General features: G+C 35.9%; 2 protein-coding genes across 2 annotated transcripts in view; one reads left to right on the forward strand and one right to left on the reverse strand.

Annotated features, from left to right (window-relative positions):
* Nucleotides 1–23,783, forward strand: part of Marcal1 (SWI/SNF-related matrix-associated actin-dependent regulator of chromatin subfamily A-like protein 1) — a 198,724-nt gene extending 174,941 nt beyond the window's left edge. The window contains exons 2-14 of the mRNA XM_019048946.2: nt 7,793–7,854; nt 8,059–8,551; nt 9,277–9,392; nt 10,300–10,406; nt 10,998–11,132; nt 12,853–13,030; nt 13,629–13,795; nt 14,809–14,970; nt 15,605–15,766; nt 17,127–17,234; nt 17,970–18,144; nt 20,075–20,272; nt 21,425–23,783. Of these exons, the coding sequence (XP_018904491.2) occupies nt 8,065–8,551; nt 9,277–9,392; nt 10,300–10,406; nt 10,998–11,132; nt 12,853–13,030; nt 13,629–13,795; nt 14,809–14,970; nt 15,605–15,766; nt 17,127–17,234; nt 17,970–18,144; nt 20,075–20,272; nt 21,425–21,559 (2,130 nt within the window). The 5' untranslated portion in view covers nt 7,793–7,854; nt 8,059–8,064 and the 3' untranslated portion in view covers nt 21,560–23,783. The remainder of the gene's footprint in view (nt 1–7,792; nt 7,855–8,058; nt 8,552–9,276; nt 9,393–10,299; nt 10,407–10,997; nt 11,133–12,852; nt 13,031–13,628; nt 13,796–14,808; nt 14,971–15,604; nt 15,767–17,126; nt 17,235–17,969; nt 18,145–20,074; nt 20,273–21,424) is intronic.
* bonsai (28S ribosomal protein S15, mitochondrial) lies at nt 1,694–7,653 on the reverse strand. Its single transcript, XM_019048945.2, has 4 exons — nt 7,206–7,653; nt 5,369–5,502; nt 3,187–3,382; nt 1,694–2,111 (listed from the first exon to the last, which is right to left on the reverse strand). Exons 1-4 carry the CDS (start codon nt 7,469–7,471, stop codon nt 1,790–1,792), a joined length of 918 nt encoding a protein of 305 aa, XP_018904490.1. The 5' UTR covers nt 7,472–7,653; the 3' UTR covers nt 1,694–1,789.
* Nucleotides 23,784–24,841: the final 1,058 nt, after the last annotated feature.

Genomic DNA, 24,841 nt, shown 5'->3' on the forward strand with positions numbered 1-24,841 from the left:
TTATAATCACAGCATATGTAAAAAATCTTCAGTCACTAACGTGAGTCCACCTCGTCAGTCGGTTGCGGAGCCGAATGTCAAATAAAGTAAGTGAAAAATAAACAAGCATATAGTAAAATAAAATTACGAGCGGTAATCAGGAACCGGAGCCTCGGACCTCTCCCGCCTGCCGAGGCGAGCGCAGCTACCGTTTGGGCCATGCTGTACTGCTAAGGATACAAGCCTCTAATCATTATGTTTACCTGTTCCGCTAGCGCGCGCGTTTTTTCGCATCTTTAGCCCTTTTTTTGAGGCTTTCCCGACCCCATTCGAAAAACGAAAAATACGGCATCCTAATATGCACTCTAGTATCTTCATGCGAAATTTCAACTCGAAATTCCGGTTACACTTGGGAAGCTCCCCTTGTCAGTGTCAACACAATTGGAAGAGGATTCCTTAAATTTTCCAGGTTTTCCCCAGCAAAAATGATAAAAACCCCATGACTTTTCTCAACAACTATTTGTATGTGTAGAACTAAAAATAAACAATTTTTGGCATTGGTTTCATCGCGAGTGAGAAAAACAAGTGAACCTTTTTTCTTCAAGTATTAATCATTCAATTCACTGAAATTCAAATTACTGCAACTTTTTATTCATAAACTACATATTCGTAAATTACATCAGTCTCCAAAAGGAACGGGGATCACTCATGTGACTGGTAACAGGAAATCTACCTCTGTCCTATGCCATGCTTCCGAAGGTTTTTTCTCACTCTACTTTAATTTTAAACCATAATTCAAATTCCATTAATACCATAACAATATAATAGGTTTTGCCAATGCATTTCATTATTTTTCCTTTGAAAAAGAAGGTATTACTCAGAGCACCTCACTTGTAGATTTTATTTTTTTGTTTCTCATTTCTTGGCATTTTTGTGAGCTTATGGTCGCGACGATAAATGGATTGCTTTTAGGATATGGGAACAAGCCTGTTTATAGTGGTGTAACAATTGTGAGATATCTTCATCTAAAACATTTTGCAGAATAGCAAATAGTTTTTTGTCTTCCTGCTGAAAATTTTTTAATTTTATAGGAAAATAATCGAGTTCATTTTAATACTGTACCTACTCGTATTCGGTACTTTTCAAAGGGGAGAACAAGTTGTAAAATTTTGAAAACACGATAATCGAGCTGGTTCTCTCCTGTCAAATGCAATCCAAATTAGCAAGGTATAGTAGTTTTTTTTTAGATGATTTTATATTTTTAGAAGGGAATTAAGGACTGCATAATGTCATACATAGGAGTTCAGACCTATGTGATAGAAACAAGGAGAAAGGAACTTAAACCCTAATTTTTAGCACAGCCTACTTCATAAGAAAAAACATAATGGTTCGAGTAGCATAACTAAATGCAAGGATTAAAAAAGAACCAATATGTTAGACATTTTAACAATTTTTATTTAAGGTATTAATTCATGCCAAAGCATTTGTTTTGTGTTTGTTTGGTTTTTTGTTCGTAAATTTTTGCCCTGAAGATGAACCCTAGCGGTTTGAAAAACTTTGGCATGAATTAATACCTTAAATAATCATGGTTAAAATGTATATACATCATATTGATTCTTTTTTAATCCTTGTACTTCATAAAAAGTCGCTCAGTGTAAGTTGTTCCCAATACTTTTTCCTCAATTTAATTGGAGGCTAAAATAAAAAGATAGTATTGTAAATTCAAAAGATACATGTTTAATTCTTTCAATAAAAACTTAGAAAATAAGTAACAAAAACGTGCAGCTTGGTGCCAATGATTTACAATAGCCTACTTTCGAACTTTGGGAACAGGTTTTAGCGCTTCTTTTGCATACCATTCCTTCAGGAACTCCTCCAGTTGAATCTCGGCATTCTTTATATCTTCTTCACTGATGGTTGGCTCCATTTTACAATCTATCTGCTCCTGCCGGGCCCATTTCAGTGTGTCCACTTTCCTCTTAAGGAAGTCTCGCTTTTCATTTTCCAATTGCTCTTCGTAGTCGAGCCACTTTTTCTTCAGGATATCTTCGCAATGCAAAGTTGTCAACTTTCTAATTGATTCTTTCCTTTCAATCCTGATGTATCCTGTCCCTCCTTCCCTCAATTCATCCCTGCAAGAAATATAAGTATTAGTTAGAAAATCATTAGAATTGGCACTGAACATCAGATCATTCATGCAAAGCATTAACAAACAAAGAAAAATCAAACAAAAAACCTATCCCATCGAGGACCATTTCCACCCACTTGAGGATCAATTTTGAAAAATACAGTCATTTGGACCGCGTTAAACAGAATGGAACCAAGCCACATCAGCTGTTGCCAAATTTAATTTTTTACATGAAAACAGTTGTGCGGATTTTCATGCAAATTTCAGTGAATTTTCTCCATAGTACAAAGCAAATTCCTTAACATCTTCAAAGGTATCTGCACAAACGTTTCCTCATAAGAATTAAATTGCCCAGATAAAATTGGCAATAGCTGATGTGGCTTGGTTCCTTTCTGTTAAATGCGGTCCATTTGGCAATGGATAATGAAAAGGTCGGATAGTCGAAACTACCGAAACGGACTGAAAAAATGTCATCTCAGGCTCTGTTTGTAAATAAAAGGCATTAACTTGGTCAATTTTCTAGCCAAACTGTAAATTGACAAAAAAAAAAAAAAAAAAAAAAAAAAAAAAACCCACAAAAAACCATGTACTTATGTGTTCAAATCTTGCCTAAAAAGCAGGTCTTCATTTTGTCAGTTGACTTTCGGTAGACTTTAATTCTTAAAGTGCTGAATAAGTTGAGCTCTTGGTAATTTTGTTGGATTTTTTAACTTACCTACAATAATGGAGAATATAGATTTTGACAACGCCAAAATACGGACCCATTTAGAACGATATATTTGGCAGTCTATTATGACGTAGGTAAGCCAGAGAATCCGGATTCGCTGATTGGCTGAAGCCCAGCCGAAAACATGGCTTAGTTATGTCATCATAGCAGCAGGTCTCGGGTTGCTCAGATTTTGATCAGGTTTTTTTTTCCTTTAAAAGTCCTCTTTAAACTTTACAGGGAGCTTTTTGGTTCTTTCATGACGTTATATATGGAGATCAACTGTCAGATACTCTGCAGAATTGTTACACCGCTCACCCACTAATTACTAATGCAACTAAAGATGATAACAACTATAGTGGCAAATACTTACAAGGGATGAGGTTTGAATTCGAGATCTAATTTTTCTAACAGCCACTCAAACTTTTTATAATCATATTCCCTTAGCTTGCAAAGGTATTCTTTCCTTTTGTTAATGGCATGATTACCAACTTTTCTCACTATAGGGTTGTTGCCATATTTGTACAAGTGATCTTGAATGTTGCGAATAGCGAACGTCAATCGAGCAACTGAAAAGAGAACAGGAATTGCTGAAGATTAGTAAATGCTCAGGTGATGCTTTGAGGAAATCTTCTTCAGAATGGGATTGGTTTGGGAAATAGTAAGTGCGTGAAATTTTAATGACTGCAGAATGAAAGGAGATACCACAATTTTCAATCACAACAGGAGGGCCATATGATATATCGATGGCTAAAGTTGGAAAATGTGTACCTTCATTGCAATGTTTTAAAATTTCCAATTGTGTTTTATTTATTTAAAGAAAACTAACACAAATTTTGTATTGACATGTTGGTCTCGATCTTGTTTTAAACACTAGGAGGTGGTTATTTTGGAAACTGATATGATTTGAAATATCAATGGCCAAAGTGCGAAACCACATATCTCCATTTGTACAATTCCAGACTTCCTGTCATACTTTATTTTTTCATTTTTTTCTATGGAAAACTGGATGACATAATTTCTTGAAAACTTCCTTGACTTTTCTTCTCTGTTAACAGAAGATCCTGTAAAAATTTCAAGCTACTAAATTGGCTTGCTTCTCTTCAAAAAACTAAAAAGGGAGCAGAAATCTAGAAACAGAGCAATGGAGATGCATGGTTTTGCGTTTAAGCCATCGATATGCATAATGCTCTAGGACTGGGACTGGAGATATCTTGATTCTTCTACTTTAGCTTTCTTTATCGACAATGAAACAGCAAAAGCACATATCGACGGTGAAACTACCAAACCACGTATCTCGGTTTGCGACGTCGTAGACTTCCTGTCATACTTTATTTTTTAAATGAAAAACTACGTAACGTCCAGTCTTGAAAATTTTTGTGATTTTTCCTCATCGTGCGAAGAAAATTCTGTGAAAATTTCAAGGAATGATATTAATTTGGTCTACTTCAAAAAAATAAAATGCGAGCGTAGATTTTTAAACACCGCAAACGAGATACGTGGTTTGGTAGTTTCACCGTCGATATCTTGGTTTGCGATGATGCACACTTCCTGTCATGATGTATTTTTTAAATGAAAAATACTTTGTGCCATTTTTCAAAAACTTCCCTGATTTCTTTTCTGAATGATAAATATTCACTGAGCATTTCAAGCAACAGTGTTGGCTCAGTTTCCTCTGCTAGAGAAAATACCTAGGATCAGAAATTTTGAAACACTGCGAACGAGATATTGATGGCTGAGGAACAATACCGCTTACCTGCAACCTGACGATTTTGCAGGACAAAGAGGATACTTCCCCATTTTTGTAATTTTATGGTTAGATTTCCAATTTTTTCATCCATTTCAGCTTCTTTACAGCACTCTCATGAGGAGTTGGAAAAAACTAAGAACATCAGGTTGCATATATCTTACTGAAGAATGCGGAAAAGTCGCTAACTCATTTTCGTCAAAATGGAGATGTTGCATGTGCGAGGAATTTGCGATTTGACTATTGATTCTTTTTTAAAAGTTCACAAGAAACACGACGGTCCGACTGATTTTCTCTGCAATTAACTCCCAAGCACAAAAAACGCTCTCAAAGTCGAGGCTGTAATGGAGGGAATAACCCATGCTATCCTGAGAGTCCATGTCTACATCAAGACAAACTCTCCATGCAAAGATAGGGAGCAAATACATTGACAGAGCTGCCACTTTATTTGGGGACTCTAGAACTGAAAACACTGTAACCCTGCTAACGTATTTGCCCCTTATCTTTGCATGGAGAGTTTGTCTTGATGTAGAGGTGGACTCTCAGGATAGCGTGGGATATCCCCTCCATTTTGGCCTCGACTTGAGAGCTTCTTTTGAGCTTGGAAGTTGATTTCCGAGAAAACCAGTGGCACCATCGTGTTTCTTGCGAACTTTTGCATAAGAATCAATTGTCAAATCGCTTTCTCACACATGCAACATTTCCATTGTCAGTAAAAAAGTAATGTTCCTGAGCACTCAATATGCGTTTCCGCAGTTTCAGGGTCAATATGCTTTCACTTGGATATCAAACATAAATTGAAACTTACTTTTAGCCTCCATTGATGTTGTGTCAAATTCATGAGCTTTGACTGAGTTCAGCATCTCTTCTTTCACTTCTGCTGCAGCAACTCTTCTACCTTGATGCCCACAAGAAAATACTAGTTTCACCAAAGGATGAGCACTGGAAGGAGAGAATAAAAAGACATGTTAATATCTTAGGATACAGGAAATCGACCTCAAAGCAGCAGTAGTGTTTTCTTACCTCGCTTTCACTTCATTTCTTGGAGAGAAAACTAACGGCTGTTTCAGCATTAAGTTTTAGAGGATCTTTCTAGCTTTTGGGCTACATTTTACAAGGATATTTCCAGCTTATGCCATGTCAATGGCTAAAGTGCAAAACCTTGTATTTTGTTTGGGACGTAAGTAGCAGACTTTCTGTCACAGTTCATTTTTTCTTAGGAAATTTTGTCACGTATTTTCTTGAAAAGTTCCTTAATTTTTCTTCTCTGGTGGCAAGTATTCTTCATAGATCTCAAGCTAGAAAGTTGGCTTGTTTCTCCTTGAAAAAATAAAATAGGAGCAGAAATTTTGAAACATTGCGATGGAGATGCTTCGTTTAGCACTTTAGCCCTCAAAATGAATTTGTAACAATTCTACCTAATAGCCTCAAAAGGTTGATGGGAATGATAGAGGAAACAACTTAATCCGCCCAATTTCTTTCTTGATAGGAATGTTGGATTGTATTTATTAAACCCAGGTACCAGACAGATCGAATCGATGTAGCGCTGGCCTTATGACCAAGAGGTCCCAGGTTCGATTCCCGGCCAGGTGATCTGAGTTTGATGGTCTCAGGCAATGGTCACCTGGGGCTGGGGTTATAAGCGTGGGATTAGCCGATAGGCTAATTGAAATTGGTTAAAAAAAAGAACCTTCCTTTGAGTATCGAATGAATGGCAACTTTATGCTAGCAGTTCTTTATCAGGCAAATGATCACTTGATACCATCCAGTCTGTGCGCAGACACATGTACTGTGACCTACTGCGGATCTATTTAGCTTACTTGTCAACCTCAGCATGGCTGAGAGATCATGAGCAAGACATGTTCCCTGGGATTTTCCTTATGATCAATGGAGCAAGATGGATTGGATTATCGACAGTGGATTGCACATAACCACTCGACGATCACCTCAGATGAGGAATCCACACATTCCAGGAACATATTGATTGCACTGGACCAGCGGCTCAATTGTTGAATCGTTATCCAATGATCCTGGTCGTTAAATCCATATCTTATCAATGCTACCTATCGATCAAAGCTGTTTAATAAAAAGTCAACAATCCAGGCACAGGATAAAAAAGTAAGGCAGTTCATGGCAAACCTCAGTGGTTTAGATAAATAAAGCCCTTTACTCCGATCCATTTTAGAGCAACTCTGGATACCTGACAAATTCTGCGGTGTTTTAACACCCCTAAGCATCGGCAGAGGAAACAGAGAGGCCACTACATTTGTTCCTTTTGATAGGCAGTAAAGATTTTCTAATAAAAAAAATACCAAAATCAATTAATTTTACGAATTTGGATTGCTGTACTTACCAGCTCTGAGTGTTTCTGACTGGGAGAAAATTCATTTAAAATGCTTTAATTACAAAAAAAAATTTAAAAAAATCAAAATTTGATTTAAATCTGGTTACAATAAATTCATGTTAAAAACTTCACTCTGAACCTAATCCTGAGGTGTAATAAGCAATTTTGTGAAAACTTTGAAGTTTCGTAATAATACTCGTAAACAGAGAGGGTCAATATAGCACAGGGAGTCACATTTCGTACTCACAGGGCTATTTACCACATGCTATGGCCTTCTTTCACGACTTAAATGGTAACTTACTCTTTCATTTCTTCGAGATCTTCATAAGCTTTGGGCAATTTGTCCAAAGGTAGTGGAGGCAGAGGTTTTAAATCACCGGTCACCCTTGGATCGTAGAATTTTAACTTCTCTGGACGCGTCCATTTGATTGGAAATTCATCACTCAATTGACTGCCGAATACTGCAGAAATTTTTAGGCCACGATCAAACCAAATTGATGGGCTTTTCTTAGAAAGTAACAGTGGTGTGAGTCGATTCATATTTTTCAGTTTAACTGTGCAAGACATTTTATTAGTGCGACGATATTGACAAAGTGAGGCTCGAGTGAGGTAAATCTATAACTGGGGTGAAAACGATTCTTGATTGTCACAATTCATTCTGAAACTTTTTGCAGTTCACAATACACGACTAAAACGATTCCCGGCTGATTAAAGTAAAAGTAGTGAAATTACAGGAAAATAAAATTAGTTAAAAATCTTGGAATGGACTTGGGCCATAACCTCAAAATAAAACGGTGACTGTTGAGACTCCGGATTGGACCTCCACATTGTTTTTGTTTTGACGCGCAATTTGAAAATTGGGAAAGGTATTCATCCATAGAAAGGTGGAAAAGTGCTCCGTCAATGAATTACATGATATGTTCCTTTATATCCCCAACTTTTATGAATAAGTAAGTAGCAATTTTTTCGTGGATCATCCGTAATTTTTAACGTAGCTTGGAGTTGGAATAAACTCTTTGACACTCCGCTTGAATCTTGGTCCATCCTGCATGCGCATGGGAAGAGAGCACATCCATACTTGCGCATATTCAGAACTTGTAGCGCTTTAACTAGTCGTGCTTTTAATTGCAACCTTTGTTTGTTTTGTCCTATAGGCAGACATGTCATCTTTAACAGAGGAGCAGAAGAAACGAATTGAAGAGAATCGTCTGAAAGCTCTGAATAGATTGAAAGCAGCAGGTGTTAATATCCCTCATAGCAGCACTCCAGTCAGACCCAGCCCAGCCAGTGGAGGCCCAAGCAAGGGTATATTCTCTCCCCTGAATCACAGTGTCAATAACAACCCTACCAGGCCTGACGTCAAGTCTCCAGTATCATCGGCAAACAATTCCAGAGACTACAAGAATCCAAAGACTTGGTTTACCTCATCTCAGAGCTCTCAGACCAACGCTACTTCAAGTAAAAATGCTTTCTCCAACGAAAGAACCAATAGTGATAAAAGTCAGACAAATTGGCCCTCTGCAGTGAGCTCCCCCAGAGCGATCACTGGCACTTGCTGGTTATCAGCACCAGACCGATTCAGTGTGAAGGTCGGGTACAAATCCGACCTTATCGATTATTTTAAATCTATCCCTGGGAAAAATTATGGCAAGTATTTTCATCATTTTTAGGTATGATTTAAATGTTACACTTAATAATTTTTTTTTACTAGGTACTTCCAATAGCCCATGAGGGCTAATCCTTGCGTTTAGTCCTGTCCATCCTCCATCCCTACAACCAGTCCCAGGCAACCATTGTTTGAGACCATCAAACTCGGGTTGCCTGGCCGGGAATCGAACCCGGGACCTCCTGATCACAGAGCTGGCGCTACAACCACTACACCATAGGAGGCCGACAAATAATGTGATATCAAAGCTAGGTGGAAGAGCTTCAGAGCTATGAAATTCACTCGGAAAAACATTGAAAGCTTTAATTGACTGACTATTATCTCTTATTTTTAGCGGAGATGATCCCCTGTTAGAATAGCTCTGAAAACTATCAATATTCTAAGAAGACATTTTAGCATATTAGAGGAACAAAGAAGAAATAATAGTAGAACAGAACCAGAAAATCAAACCTAAATATAGTGACTTGAGTGATTAATTCCTATCCTAGTCTGTAAAGTTAGATAAAGTAGCTCATCATTGGACAAACAATGTCAAATAGCTAATTCTCAAAGAACTTATCTGTTAATCAGTCGGAGAAGCCGGAGAACTGATTTTTAGCAAATACATTAGTCAGCAGCAACTGCTAAACGAGGTTCAATGCACTATCTTGCATTTAACCTGTCAGTGCACCACTTAGTATAACATTTGTTTCCATCTAATTTTCAGATGTCAAAAATACCGTATGGAGTTTTCCCTTGTCACAATATGAATGTTTCCGAAAAGGTCTTGACAAATTTAAACCTGATGTTACCATTGGTGCAATACCGAATTATGTCCTACGGGTAATAAATTCAATGCCTCTAATAATATTTTCCTACTTAAGCAATCTAAGCTATTATTAATCAGTGGCAAGGAACTTTAGTAGCGTTGTAGTACAGTTTCTCTTGTGTAAAATTTTGTAAAAAACCCAAAAAGTTCTTTGAAAAATCCAAGAAATTATCTCTAAGTAAAAGGATAAACGGAGAATCAAAAGCTGATACTTAGTTGAGTTGACGCAGCAAGGCCATGTTTGAATATGAGTTGAGCCAATCAGCAAACGCCGTTTCCCCTACCTGGCTACGTCATCAGTGCCTGCCAAAAATATTATTTCAAACATGTCCCATTTTCAGCACTTGTAAAACACGGATTTTTCGCCATTTTGAGTTTAAAATAAACTGGAAACATTATTTCCAGGAGCTTAATTCACTCCGTATTTTCAGAAAATGAATTAAAAGTAGTGGGTGATAATGACCCATTAAAGCATTTTAATTATTAATAGTTTATATTGTTAGTAATTATGGTTTATATAATTTTCCCCCAGGAATTCATCATCACTACAGAAGGCCTCTCTGAGTAGGAGCTTTCTTGCTTCTCTGAAGAATAATACAGGGTCCACATATTTGAAGAGTCACTTTATTTTTGACGGAAGATCATTTACTGACAAAATTGCTGAGCACTTAACATTACTCTCAGAAATTTGTAGCAAAATTTTAACGTTTGCAATATTTTTTATTTCTTTATTATCAGATGGAATCTTTGAAAAACTGATGCTTCCAAAATATTCTTGTAGCTACAAGTCTCTACGGTGTTAAATTTTTATTATATCGGCTCGCACTTATTGGCATTCTTTGATTTTGAAGAGATCCCTTTTAGTTTCAAAATGAGTTTACGCACTGCCTCTAATTTCTCAAAATTCCATTTTTGGTCCAGATATTTCGCAATCCAGAAAAGAAATACTCAGAAATGAACATAGATCTGTCTCGTATCGAACCAAAACTTCTTGACTCATTGTATGCTTTCCAGCGAGATGGTGTGAAGTAAGTAAACTTTCATTTTTTATTTATTATCACTTTTTTTTTATATCGGTGCCATTTAAAAATAATAATATCTTGATTAGGAGTTAGTTTTTGTAATTTTCGTATTCGAATATGTTCTCAGTGAAATTTTGAAGAGAAAATATATCAGAATGCTTAAATTTATACCTTGTCTAGTGGTCCATTACTTTAATTATTTTGTCAAAAGAGGTTGTGACAATTGTTAATCCGATAATTTTTATTGTCTAACAAACTAGATTCAATCTTTGGCTAGATTTTATTCAAAACTATGTTTTGATACCACAAACATAAAAAGATCATCCATTAAGCATGGCATGACACTTTTGGAAGGTTTTCTGTGTTAGAGTGCAAGTATAGGTGTGTGTGTGTTTCTCACAATGTTAGTAAAACACTTCTGAAAGCAATACTACCAACATATTTATTTCCTCCTGACTTTTCCTTGTGAGCTGCCATGAAAACTGGTGCTGGGTATAAAAAAGTTTAATATTTTTAAAGTCAATTTTATTTTCATCAAGATTTCAATTTCGTTGTTTTTGACTGTAATATTCTTGTGACAATCTAATCTAATTACAGGTTTGGAATTTCCAAGCAAGGAAGATGTATAATTGCTGATGATATGGGTCTCGGTAAGACCATTCAAGCTCTGGGTATTGCCGATTATTACCATTCTGATTGGCCTCTCCTCATTGTCTGTCCATCTAGTATGAGGTAGAGAAACTTAAATTCACACTTCTTGTAACTGAAAGCATGCCCAAGTTTTTAGCATATTTTGCCTACTAATGGAATCGTTGCCTGCAGCAGGGATTTTTGTTGAAGCCATCTATTCCCATGTGAAATTTTGTAGTTTCATGCACAGATGAAGTCTGATACTACCACAGGAAAGTTACTATGACCAGAGGAGTGAAAATAACCTTGAAATTTGGAAGTTACCACCCAAAGTGGCAACCTTGTCAATGTATTTAGCCCTATTTCTTCTTTTTTTTTAACTTTTAGTCAGAACACAACTACTAAGTATCAAGTGTTTTTACGATAGTGGTACATAGTTAATAGTATTTCCAGGACTTAAGGTAACTTGAATAGATGGGTCGTTGGACTCTAACTCATGGATTAAAATTAATATATAGAGACTACATATAATCATTATATTAACTAATGTCTGCTTCGCAGCATCTTGAGTATCATCATCAAAGATTAACTGAATTTAGACGTGAACTCTCTCATAGGTGTCAGTTTATCTCAATCAGTATCGCCTCAAATTTAAGAGCTTTTTTTGAGCTTTGTAGTTTTAGTAAAGGTTATTGTTGTTCTTGCAAAATTTTGTGAAAGTGCAGACAGGTAAGTAAAAAACGCCTGCTGCCTGTGACAGTTCCTTTTCTATGATAAATTGAAACTTAGAATTTCAAGCTTACTTGTAATGAAGAAAAGGGACTTAAAAAGCAATATGATTTTTCAAAACTTGGTAGTTTTTTCAGTTAGTGACAGGGAGTAATTGTTCCTCTTTCCCTGCCGATTAAATTTAGAAAAGGCTGCCAGGCAAGACCTCCTTCCAGAGATCACAGTCAAACAGAAGAATTTCGACCTAATAAACGGACAGTAAAAATCCTAATTGATCTAGAATTAATTAATTATTTTATAAATTACAAACAATTTATTTTAAAAATCAATATTCTGGAAAGTTGAGAACAAAAGGAAAATCAGGGGGAAGAACTATTCTTAAATGTCGAGGGAACCGAGTTCAGCCTTTGATCAGAGATATCTCTAATGACAGAGTGACTAAATAAGTTCTCTCCCTTTAAATTCTTCTAAAAGAATATTCTTGAGCTTTGAACAAGTATAAATAGATTTAAGTATTGCATTGTTTAAACCATTGACTTATGAAATATCGTGCCCCTAGAATTTGACTTAATGTTCGCAAGATCAATGCAACTTTGAACACTTCAAAATAATCCAGAAATTATTTCTCAAAGGGTGAAAATTGACAAAATAAGCATTCACAATACAACGTTTGAGAAAAATGGTGAAAACTTTGAACACAATGATTTTTTTATGTGGTTTAAAGCTGTCAAAATCGCAAAAATCGCAAGATCAGCGAAAATCAGAAAATTTTGAGGTTATTTCATGTGCAAACGCACAGTAATATGAAAATACCGTAACAAAACAAGAAATTACCGTACAAAATAAGTCATAGGGTGGCCACACTACTCATATAAACATTGATGAGAACGCAATCTACCGGAGAATTGCCGAAATAACGCAAACAATCAGCGGACGGCTCTGAGCCGTCATCTCAGAGCTGGCCCAGCGCTGCGATGACGGCTGGGAGCCGTCATTGTAAGTCAATGGGTTAAACTTGTTTCTGCAAATATCGTGCCCCTAAAATTTTTCTTAAACATTTTTCTCTTATTTTCTTTTTAAATTACTCTTTCAGGTACCAGTGGGAGCAAGAAATAATCACTCATCTACCCAAAGTCCCAACCGTCAGAATTCATGTATTCACTAGTAGTAAGGATGAAGTTATAAACCCTCTAGTTGTCATTATTTCCTACGATCTCATGAGCAGAATGGAAGCTCTACTCTTGTCTTATAAATTTGGAGTCATTATAATGGTAAATTTTTTATTTGCACATCAATGGCCAAAATGCGAAACCATGCACCTCTGTTGGTAACGTTGCAGACTTTATGTCATTCTCTACTTTTTCTTTGCAAAACTATTCAATGTAATTCATTGAAAATTGCCTCAATTTTTTCTTTCTGTCAGTAGAATATTCTATCTAAATTTCAGACCATAAAGTCGGCCTGTTCCAATGAAATTGGAGCGGAAATTTTAAAACACCACCCTGGAGATGTGTGGTTTTGGTTTTTAGTCATCTGTAAGTATTTTAAATGTCCCAGGAAAAAAGACCCTCAGAAATACAATCTTAGTCAAGTGAGATCAAAACATCTTGGATTGAATTTTTGACCTAAAGCCATCTCTAACATCCTAAAGAATAGGTAACGAGCGTTTAGATAGTTTTTGTGCAAAGTTAGTTCCTTTGTAGTTTGGTACAATAGTGTAAAAATAGTTTTCGCTCCTAACTTATCTAGAATTACAATATTAGCTTCTCTGAAAACTGAAAACATGCCTGTTTCTGTCCTGTTCTAAAGCTAATCCTCTTGTTTATCCAGCTTTTTTTTTTTACTTTAAACCTTCTGATTTGCTTCTAGGATGAGAGTCATTTACTGAAAAACGCCAAGAGTGCCAGGGCCAAATCTGGTTCTAAGTTAATAGAAAATGCTAAAAGATGTATTTTACTGAGTGGGACACCTGCATTATCCAGGCCGATGGAGTTGTACAACCAGTTGCGGGCGATATCGCCCAAATGGGTCGGCATGTGAGTTATTTTGTTGTATTTATTTTTATTTCCATTTTTTGGTACAGTATCTCAGGCTCTAGATGAGGAAAAAGTATTTAGGTGCAAAAAAAACAAAGAAAAAAAGAAGAAAGAAAAAAAAAAACAAAAAAAAACTGAATGAATTTCTATTGAAAAAAGAAGATCATAAGCCAATGCCTCCAGGATTAAAATAGTTTTCTTAAATACTTGTTTTGCGGAAATTCACCTTTCCATTTCTACGGGCTGAGCATTGGAATTGATAGGCAAAGAAAACAGAGAAAATGGAGAGATCCTATCTGTGGAAACGGATGTTTGCAATGGGCAAAGAAGGTACCTAAGTGATAGACTACGACAACCCAGGAGAGACCCTATAGTTAGTCCATCATTTTTTTGGTCCACAACGACCACCCAGTTTAACCTATAGGATCATTCATTTTTCCATTTATCTTCTTTGTCTATTGCTTTATCCATCAATTTTAATAATCAGCCCCCTGGTATTGTGTGTGTCCACACTATTTGTGTCCGTAGGAGCAATCAAGGATACAAATGCCCTCCTCACAACAGAAAAGAATGAATCAACAAAAAATATTATTGGTTATTAAATGAGACGGTAGAATTTCCTGCAGTATTTAAAGAATATGTCAGTTGTGCTAGTTATAGAATCATGTTTTGATGATTTCAGATCATTGATCAGCAAATAAAAAAAATTAGATCTATTCAAACACCGAGTTTTCTCATCCTTCAAAAGTCATGAAGTTCAGGAGGTTTGGATTGCTCTTCCTCAAGCTACAATTTTTCCCCTCAAAAAGTATCATTATCTACGATTTTCAATGATGCTTACCATTTGATCCCCCTTCTCTTAAAATTTGTTTGCTATGTGTTTGAGCGTGTCACGTTAAATTTAGTGATTTTCATCCAAAAGTTGATTGAACTGAGGTAAGAAACTGTAAAATTTCATTTAATGTAAATACTTGAAAGCAAATGATTTTATTAAAATGTTTCTTTGATTCTAGGAAAGACTTTGGAGTCAGATATTGCAATGGACATCAAGGCAGATTTGGTTGGGATTTCAGCGGCTGCTCGAATATGGAGGAGTTAAATCTTGTTTTACGAGAAAAATTCCTAATTAGACGATTGAAGTCCGATGTTCTTACTCAACTCCCAGCTAAGATTCGGTATGTATTTACCTCCAAAGCGAGATGTATCTAAAATGGTTACATCGAGATCTACAAAGCAGTCTGCTTGCTCAAGCAAGAATTGTGACAGTAATAAAAAATTATTCGTGCATCAATTTTTTTTTTCTTTTTTTTTTTGCAATATTAAGCATCTTGAACAACAGTAGCATCTTATGATATTGTTTATCAAACATGAAAAATGTTTACTTTCACAGATAGAAGGAGGACAAGCAAGGGGTGGCAATTTCCTTAGTTTACTTTCTTTCCTCCCTTGAGGTTATATTGGAGTGTGAAATCACGTTACCATCCATGGATCTCAACTTATAAAGTTGCCATTTTCCTGTCTCATTTTACTTTTTAGAAAAATCACCGACCATCGTTAACACACCAAATTTTGTGTAATCATTCGTTGCGCTCCCAAGAATATGCTTGGCAAATTTCTTACAAGAATTTCCAGTAACACTCAGCCAAAAACAAATGTAGTGAGAGAGAAAATGTTGAAATTAAGCAATCAAGAAATGTGTTCTTGTAGTTTCCTTGCCCATATGTCACCGTGTAAGCGAAGTAATGTCATAGTACTGCTAAGCAATGTCTCCTATCTTGTCCTAAAATTATTCTCATTCTCCATTTCCAGAAAAGTAGTGCTTCTCCCCTCAGAAATGGTAAAGAAAGACACATCAGCAATGAACGCCCTCTCTCAAAGGTTGAGTTCGGAAGATCTGAAAGGGTGTGAGAAAAGGAGCTGCCTACTCACCTATTTCTCGGAGACTGGAAAATGTAAACTAACGGCAATTAAGTATGTACTCATCTTGATACAATCAGCTCGTGAATAATCGGATTACATTTAGCAGAAGAGAATCAACATAACTACATTGTTTCCAAAATCGTGCAACTTCTTTGTTTTAGAAGACAATAAATATATGTACAGTAATAAAATTTCCTTGATTGCTTCCCCCCTAAAATTAACAATTTTTCAATAGGAAAACTAAAAGTATTTGCCATACTACGCATTTTTTAGACAAAGACAAAGATGCATGATTTTTACAACATTTTAATTGTGTTGATTTCCTCCTGCTAATACGATTCAGTTAAGGTACTGCTGTGCTAAGTAAGAACACCGCATGAACATTTGAAAATTGCCAAATATCATCTAATACTACAGGTATTTTCCGAACAATCGGTATTTTTTTTCTGGGAATTTTAAGACAATTTTTTTTTTTTGGCTAAATCGAGTGTCCCTGAAAATATCTAGGAAGAATGCAATTTTCTTTATACGAATTATCACTCATCTAGGAGGCTAATACAAGTTTAAGAGGAGAATTTCTCATCGTAACCAATTTTAAGAAATTTATTAAATGGGGCTTTGAATAAAGATAATTAACCTTTTATTCAAAGTTTCTCTCATAACAGAGACTGGTGTTGTAACTTGGTGTGATTTTGGTTTGCTCAGTGCTTTTCACCCAAAGATTCTGTGTTTTTGTGTAGGAAAGGATGAAGAACTAGGGAAGAAACAGTTTTTCATGGTGACCAAAACACTCAATCAAATTCAAGTTAAAAGCACTGACCGCACCAAACCGAAAGCTTTCGCTTGCGAATATCCAAGTGGCAGAACTTTGTGTGCAAGTCAGTATGTTGTGCGACAATGCAAAGCTTGTTGCTATTGTTATGTAAAAAGTTTGACAACACATGAACAGTGATGCCAAGTTTATTCAGTCTGTAAAGTTCAGAAAATTGTGTTTGAAGAGCTTTTTCCGGGGAAAAAACTTTTGTTTAAAACTGTGAGGGGTCAATTTCCTCTTATTAACCTATTCCTCTTAATTTAACTTTGCAACTTTGACAAAAATTGGTTTTTTCATCAAACGCAATGAAAACCAGCTTTTTTGCTCCCTGATCAGAAGCTACAGTACCAGTCTCAGACCTTTTGGGACAGTCCTAGTACACAAGTACATAAAAGAAAATAAAAAATCACAAATATGTAAATAATTGCTGAAATTTTTCAAGCAAGAAAAAAGCTGCAAAATTTGTATTTATTATAACTTTGTGGTACCTCTTCCCTATTTATTTTTGTTTGGGATAACACCTCAAACAGAAACCATTGGCTTTTCAGAACCCCTTTTCAGAAACCACTGGCTAAATATTTTGTTTCGTAATTTCAGGAATTATGTTTCTGATCTTTTGGAGATAGGGAGCAAATTTCTGATTTTTGCCCATCACACAGATGTGCTGGATGCAATCAGCGAACTGTTAGAAGAGAAGAAAACTTAGTGAGTTACTTACTTTCAAAACTTCCACATACACGCAGAAAATAAAAAAAATGAAAGATAAACCGTCTTTTGCTTTTCTGAAGCACATATTTACCCTTATTTTTTTCACAACACTGAAAACTGCTCTTTACGTCAAGAATTTCAAAATAATCACTTCGATGTAATGTATTCATAAAAAACAGAGAGTACAGTTTTCCTCAATTTAATTTCCTGTCACATGAATGAAGCAATAAAAAATTTTAGAGGAGATTTATCATTCCTCAAAGAGATGTAAATTTCTGAGGAGCACTGTTTCAGATGACCAAAAGTTACTCAGTGCTATCTTCAAGACATATTATTAACTTTACCCTTTCTCTGGGAAATTTCAGCTACTTCTCAGAGCTAAAAGGCAAAAAGAGAATGTAATATGCTTACTGCATGGCCACATAAAACTACTAGAAAATACTGCTAGGTAACGGCTGAAATGGATCAGTGTAGAAATCTGAAAAAAGGAAAACTGGACGTTGTATCAAAGTGAAATCTTTCAGTTTTCATTAATTTTTTGGAACCTTCAATATTTGTAAATCTGCATTTAAAATAGTGAAATTTTTACTAATTTCAAGGCAAATAGATAAATATTGATTTTAATTTTATCGCACAGTGCATACTGCTTCAACTTTAGCGCAGTTACTACTCCTTTTTCTTTGTGGAACTCTTGAAGACCAGTGAAAAATCTTCCTATTTTTTCCTTTGCAGCTACATCCGAATTGATGGCGGTGTGTCCTCAGACGAAAGGAAAGATGTGTGTGACCAGTTCCAATTTGACGATAAATTCCGGGTCGCAGTTCTCTCAATTACAGCTGCTAGCACAGGTTTGACGCTGACAGCTGCAAACCTAGTTGTATTTGCAGAACTTTTTTGGAATCCAGGTGTAAGTTTCCAAATTATTTTATATGTTTTTTGCAAATGACGGTAAAATGCTAATGGGCCTGTTGCAAACTTTTGCTAGAGCAAAAATAAGAGTTGTTTCTTATAGATAATGCCTCAAAAATCACGATGAGCGCATCGGCAAAGTCTGAAATGCACTCATAACTTCACAGTCTGCGTAAGAAATTTGCGGTTTTTTGAGCTTCCCGCTTCAAAAGCGATACTACGGCACAGGTGAACATTTTGTAAGAGGAGTCGTTCCATCGTCGGCAATACTTATCATGGCCGACGCCAATCCGCCAAAACACGTGTGATGGGACGAGATAATACCTGAACTGGATTAGACCAGATAACAATCGGCGTGTTTTAACGTTCATGTTTTCCACGCCCGAATTGATTGACCTTGAACTCTCCTCGAATTACGCGCGGAACTGCGCGCAAGCGTCGGCCATGATGAATATCGCCGACGATGGAGCGACTCCTCTAACAAAATGTTCACCTGTGCCGTAGTATCGTTTTTGAAGCGGGAAGCTTAAAAAAACGCAAATTTCTTACGCAGATTGTGAAGTTATGAGTGCATTTCAGACTTTGCCGATGCGCTCATCGTGATTTTTGAGGCATTATCTATAAGAAACAACTCTTATTTTTGCTCTAGCAAAAGTATGCGACAGGCCCATTGTTATGATTCGCAACAAGCTGCTGTGTAGAGATACAGTTCCTGCAAGAAAGGGGGATTTGCGATTCAACCATTTAACAAGTTGAGTGCCAAAGTATTTCCCAAGGTGTTTTATTGTCTTTTTCATACCTACTTTTCATTCCAGTGAGTCAGATTTTAAGCATTAAAATCCAGGTCAAAGTCCAAAATGCTAACCAAAGTCCTTCAAAGAAAAATTTCTTACAGGATATCGCCTCTGTGCTGCTTACAGCAAGGAAGCTTTCTTCACTCCTTGCATGAAAAAAGTGCAAAAATTTGGGCGCAAAATTAATTGTAAGAACTTTGAGGTTAAATGAGGTAATAGGGATGGAAGGCCCAGAGCTGGAAAATATTGATATGAGAAAAACCCAATTAAGTTTTCAGGAAAGAAGGAAGTTTGAAGTTCCCGATGAGAACCTTTTAGATATGGATGAAATCCTTTTTTGGTGATAAAAATGCACTAACACAGCATGGACATGACTTGATTGCAAAACTGCTAGAAAGTTATTATTGTTGCAAGGATGCAGAGACTAATTTCCCTCTGAAAGAATCTGAAGAAAAGTTCCCAGTTTTTTTTAGGGATCTTTGCCAAAAAGTGACAAATAGCAACTGTCTTAAAATTAACACAATGTGGAAGGTTGCTGTTTGTTTTGAACTTACAGAATGAGATCAAAAATTTGAATAGATAAATTATTAAAAGAAAAAAAATATAATTTAATTGTCAACTTTATCACAAAATCTAGATTTTTTGATTTGACATGTTTTGCCTGCTTGCACTGTTACAACTTAATGGCAAATTTTCGCAAGAGAATTTATATGCTGCCTCAATAAGCTGAGGCGAGAGTATTTTTTACAATTTTTCTGAATTTAAAATTTGGAGAAACATAGATTCAAGAAGACAGAAATTTACTTCTGTGTGATGTCTTAAACCATAATTGCTTATTTTAACAGAGCAGTTTAACAGATCAGATCAGATCATAAATCCTGTCTTAACTCTTCCAATAGTTGTTCAATTTAGGAATGGGGGATGTTATAGTGCTAAGCTTACTCAGTGGTTTTCATTCACAAATAAAACTCATCTCTCATTTTTATTTTTCAGCAAATTCTTCATTTTACCATTTTTGACTATTTTCACCTTATTTATCTCTCTTGAAAAATTTTCAACAGGGGGACCGGACTGTTTAAGTCCTCTATCCAATTGAACAAGTTATCATAATTTATTCAAAATTTTAACCCACAGATTTTGTGCCAAGCTGAAGATCGAGCCCATCGTATTGGCCAAGAAAGCAGTGTTGTCGTGCAGTATCTCATTGCTAAAGGCACAGCGGACGATTATCTGTGGCCGCTGGTGGAAAAAAAATTAAATATTCTCAATCAAGCAGGATTGAGCAAAGACACATTCTCCACGGCAGATACAACGGCGGTCAATGCATCATCGGTAAGCCTCTTAGTTCATCTTATTCATTGAGTAGGTTTATCCATTGAGGTTAAGAAATTAATGGGCCTGTTGCAAACTTTTGCCAGAACCAAAATGAGAGATGTTCCTTACAGATAATGTCTCAAAAATCAATTTGAGCACATCTGCAAACTCTGAAATGCACTCCTACCTTCACTGTCTGCGTAAGAAATTTGCTTTTTTTTATGATTCCTGCTTCAAAAAGGATACTTGGTGGCACAGGTGAATATTTCGTTTAAGGAGTCGTCCCATTCAATCCCTGCTCAACATGGCTGACGCTTCTGCGCATAAGTTGATGAGAGCACGAGGTCAATCAAGGCGGATATCTAACAATGCAAGAAAAATTTTAATGTAAACATGCCAATTGTTATCAGGTGGTTAGAATCATCATCCCGTCACATGTGTTTTGGCGGACTAGTGTCGGCTATGTTGAATATTGCGTAGTATCCTCGTGAGCAGGGGATGGATGGAATGACTCCTCTAGCAAAATGTTCACCTGTGCCGTGGTATCGTTTTGAGGCGGATAGCTCGAATAAACGCAAATTTCTTATGCAAATAGTGAAGTAAGGAGTGCATTTCAGACTTTGCCAATGCGCTCATCGTGATTTTTAAGACACTTTCTATGAGTAACGACTCTTATTTTTGCTCTAGCAAAAGTTTGCGACAGGCCCATTGAAAACAGAGGCGGTGGGCTGCAAAATTATTTCTCCTTTTTTTATCACTTATTGGAAAGAGAAGTAAACATTTTTTTTTTTACAGAATGAAATTTCAGTAACTTTATTTTTTCTTTGGAAAACTAGTCAACGTAATTTCTTGAAAACTTCCTGAATTTGTCATCCCTGTTAGTAGAATATTCTGTATACCTTTCAAGCTACAAATTCGACTTGTTCGTCTCTGAAAAAATAAACTATGAGTGGAGATTTTGAAACACTGCAATGGAGGTACGTTGTCGCATTTTAGCCATCAAAATGTTTATTTTAAATGTTTAACTTGCTTCAGTGCCAGTGATTAAACCATTCTAAGTTGTTATTGAAAAACATTTACAGGAAAGACACACATCGAAATTAGATAAGTATATTTTTAGTGAATTTCTGTGAAAGTAAAAAAACTTTGAGAATCTTCTTTTATTTGCAGGCAAATCTTCAGCCAACTATCGACGATTATTTTGAAGATCTGAACGGGGAAAATGATGAGGATGCGCTGCTTGCAAGTACCCTGGATAATGTAGAAAACGCTATTATTCCTGAGAAACGCCCTAAGTGGGAATGAACTCTCTGTTTCTGTGATAAATTTAAATTTTGCTTTAACTCGGGAAGGCTCCTCGAAAATTCTTGTCTTTGACTCACAATCAACGTTCTCAGGTCCACTTTGAATAATTGAATCATCCAAACTCCTTAAAGTTTCTGAATTCTCATTGTTTGTTCAGTAAGGCTGTAAAAAATGGATAGGATGGTCATTGCTGCACGCTTGATAATCACTCTTCTTGAACTGAATCAGTATGAAACTCAGTAGACGAGAGATCTCTCTAAAAAGAATTTTAAGCTAACTTTTTTGATCAATGAAATGTACGTACCTTTATGAAAAAGAAACAAAAAGGTTGAATAATTTAAATATTGTCGAGGAGGGGGTCTGGAAGCTTTCTTTCTCTTGTGAATCTACCTTAATTTTATAATCATTCGTTCACGTCATCAAGAGGAGATAGTAACAATAATGACGTTTGAAGGTATGTTGAGAGGAGTTCTAGACTACTAAATTCTGTCTGGAAAACTATACTTTTTGATGCCTAGTTTGTATGAGGGCCTTATACTTATAACTTACAAATTGGTTCTTGGAAGATATTTATCAACTTTACTCTAATTTTTGGATGGAATCAATTTCTATGAGAAGACGGGAAGTGTTGAAGTAAGAAGTAGGTCCCAAATAATAAAATTTATTTTTTCTTTTTTTAACTGTGTTTATAGAGGAGGCTCCCAGCTTCAAAATTATCCATAACATTTTATACTTCAGTAAATCACTCTTCTAATTATTCTTCTTCAAAAATGACGAGCTTCCGTGCAAAGTTGATTTGGGTATGTTTTTGTTTTTGGTTTTCTTTTGTTTTTTTTCTCTCGCCTTTTTTTTTCTCTCTCGCCTTTTCGTCGAATTTGAAAAAAAGTGTTTTTTACCATCTTCTGCATGTCTTTTTAGAACTAAAAGTTCTATCTTATTAAACTTTTTTTTTTAATTTTGCCTTGAAATTAGGGCTATAAGTGGAACTAGAGTTGTAAGTGTAGACATAAAACTTTTTTATGCGAAATATGGCTCAGAAAAATTTCAAGTTTTCAATTTTCAAGAAAGAACTCCCTTGCAAACATATTTTCATATTTCTAGTTTCAGCTGTATCCAATGGTCATACTTGCATACCTGCAAAATTTCAAGCTTTTAGGTTTTTAAGTTTCTTCACCAGAAGTTAAACACATTTTGCATGGATTCAAATGGGACCTACTTCTTACCTTAAACTGGCTTTTTTTCCGATTTTGTCAAATTTAAGAGTGGTTTATGGATGGAGCCACCCTCAAATATAAAGTCACCCGTGATTGGGGAAGCGAGTGCTGAAAACCATGACAAATAGGACACAAGAAATATCATTTTTTTCAAAGTTGAGTGAGTTGGTCTGTTAACTTCTTCAAACCGAGTCAAATTATTCTTTCACTGTAATGCTCCTGTCTCAGTAATCCACAGGCTGAACCACAGCAATCAACAATTGGTATAAATGTTTCAATAATGACGCTCCTCCTCAGTTAGAAAATTTCAGTCTGCAGGTATTTGTGCCCTTAATATAGTATACACGCCTTAGTTAACCATACTTTTTGTACTTAGTTTTAGTATAGTGTTAGCAAACAACCTTAAATTATTAAATGTATGTTTGGGCATAGCTCAGCAGAAAGAAACAACCGTACTTAGGAAAAAATTGAGCAGAGTTTCGTTTTTAAACTTAAGTAGCTGTGCATTTCCTTTATTTTTTTTCTGCTCTCCTCACCTATTTTTACGTCCCTTCTTTTCCTTTTTTTCTTCTCTTTTTTCCTTCTCCCCCATTTATTTTCTTTTTTCTCTCTCGTTCTCTTTTTACTCTTTATTTCGTCTCTTTTTCCAAATAATCCATGTACATCTAAAACTGAAGTTTGAAAATGAAGGTTGAAATGTGTCTAGCTTTCACAAACATTTGTATGGAAAAATGAAATTTGACCTTTCGCTGACCCAAGTTGATGTCGGTTGGGTCCTTCTGCTGAACTCAGTCTGATTCTTCTTGACTGCTAGTTATATTTGCCAATTTTGTGCTCAGAACGTTTTATTACGAAATATTTTTGTTTTCTCCTATTTATTTTGTACTGTTGAATACTTTCAATCTCTTTGTTCATGCTCGACTATTACAAATCTTATAATACCAGTATACCTCTATAAAATTGCATAATCTGTTGTTCATGTTTCATAAATTATTTTTCTTCAAATTTCATCTGTTTACTCCTTTCAAATGACTGTCTGAAATAGCCTTAATTATTTAGTGTCAACTAACGATTTTATGAGTCTTCGTGAGCTGTTTTTAAAAAAAAACACTATACACCTTTTCTTTTCAATGTTGGTTTATTTGAAAATTTTTTTCTTTTTCACTATTAGTAAGCAATCAATGAATTGTCCCAAAATTCTGAACTCAGAAGTGCTAACAGTTTATTGAGTAGCAGTGTAGCAGAAACATCAATACAAAAATTGAATCGCGTCACAGGAAAACCGCTACCATTCATATTTCTAATAACGACCCTAAAATTGTGCAATGGGACAAAATTAAAATCGTATATCGACAGTGTAGGTCGGCAATCACATAACTCGTTTGCAGTGTCTGAAAATCTCCGCCTTTTTGTTATTTTTATAAAGGAGAACAAATTGACATCATTCCTTGAAGTTTTTTCAGAATTTTCTTCGCATAGAGAAGAAAAATCACTGCATGGCGATGACCGGCTCTTGCAAGGCTCTTGGCTTCGCTGCACCATGAGCCAGTAGCCGGTGCGAAAACGGATCAGTGCCCAAGTAGCAGAGGTTGCAACAACTTGCAACAAAATCGTTTGATTCTTGCAACTAACAGATTGATGTGCAGATTGCCTACTCTCTCCCCGGAAGGAGCTATCATTGTTGCAATTAAGTTGAAACTTGTCTCAACTCCAAAGTATTGCTGGTCGCCTATCTTTAGATTTCAAACAACTTTGGTTCAGCAATTTTGCAATCTCAGCAGGTTCCAACTTTGTCTTCCGATTAGATCGCCGAAAATCGGTACTCATCGACCAAAAGTTGACCGAAAGTTGCAATTTTTTTGCAACTCATACCAACATCGTTTCAACTTGTTGCAACTTTTACATTGGAAAATGCTACTTGGGTGCCGAGGCGTGATCGCGTGATGAACGAATATCGATATTTTTCCGTTACAAGCTATGGTAAAGAATCGATTATCAAGGTGTTTGTTGCGAGCTCTCTATTTATCGATCTTTTTCCATAGGTTAAATCAATCGATACATCGCAAAG

This window comes from Bemisia tabaci, chromosome 7 (assembly GCF_918797505.1).
Source record: "Bemisia tabaci chromosome 7, PGI_BMITA_v3".
Taxonomy (NCBI): domain Eukaryota; kingdom Metazoa; phylum Arthropoda; class Insecta; order Hemiptera; family Aleyrodidae; genus Bemisia; species Bemisia tabaci.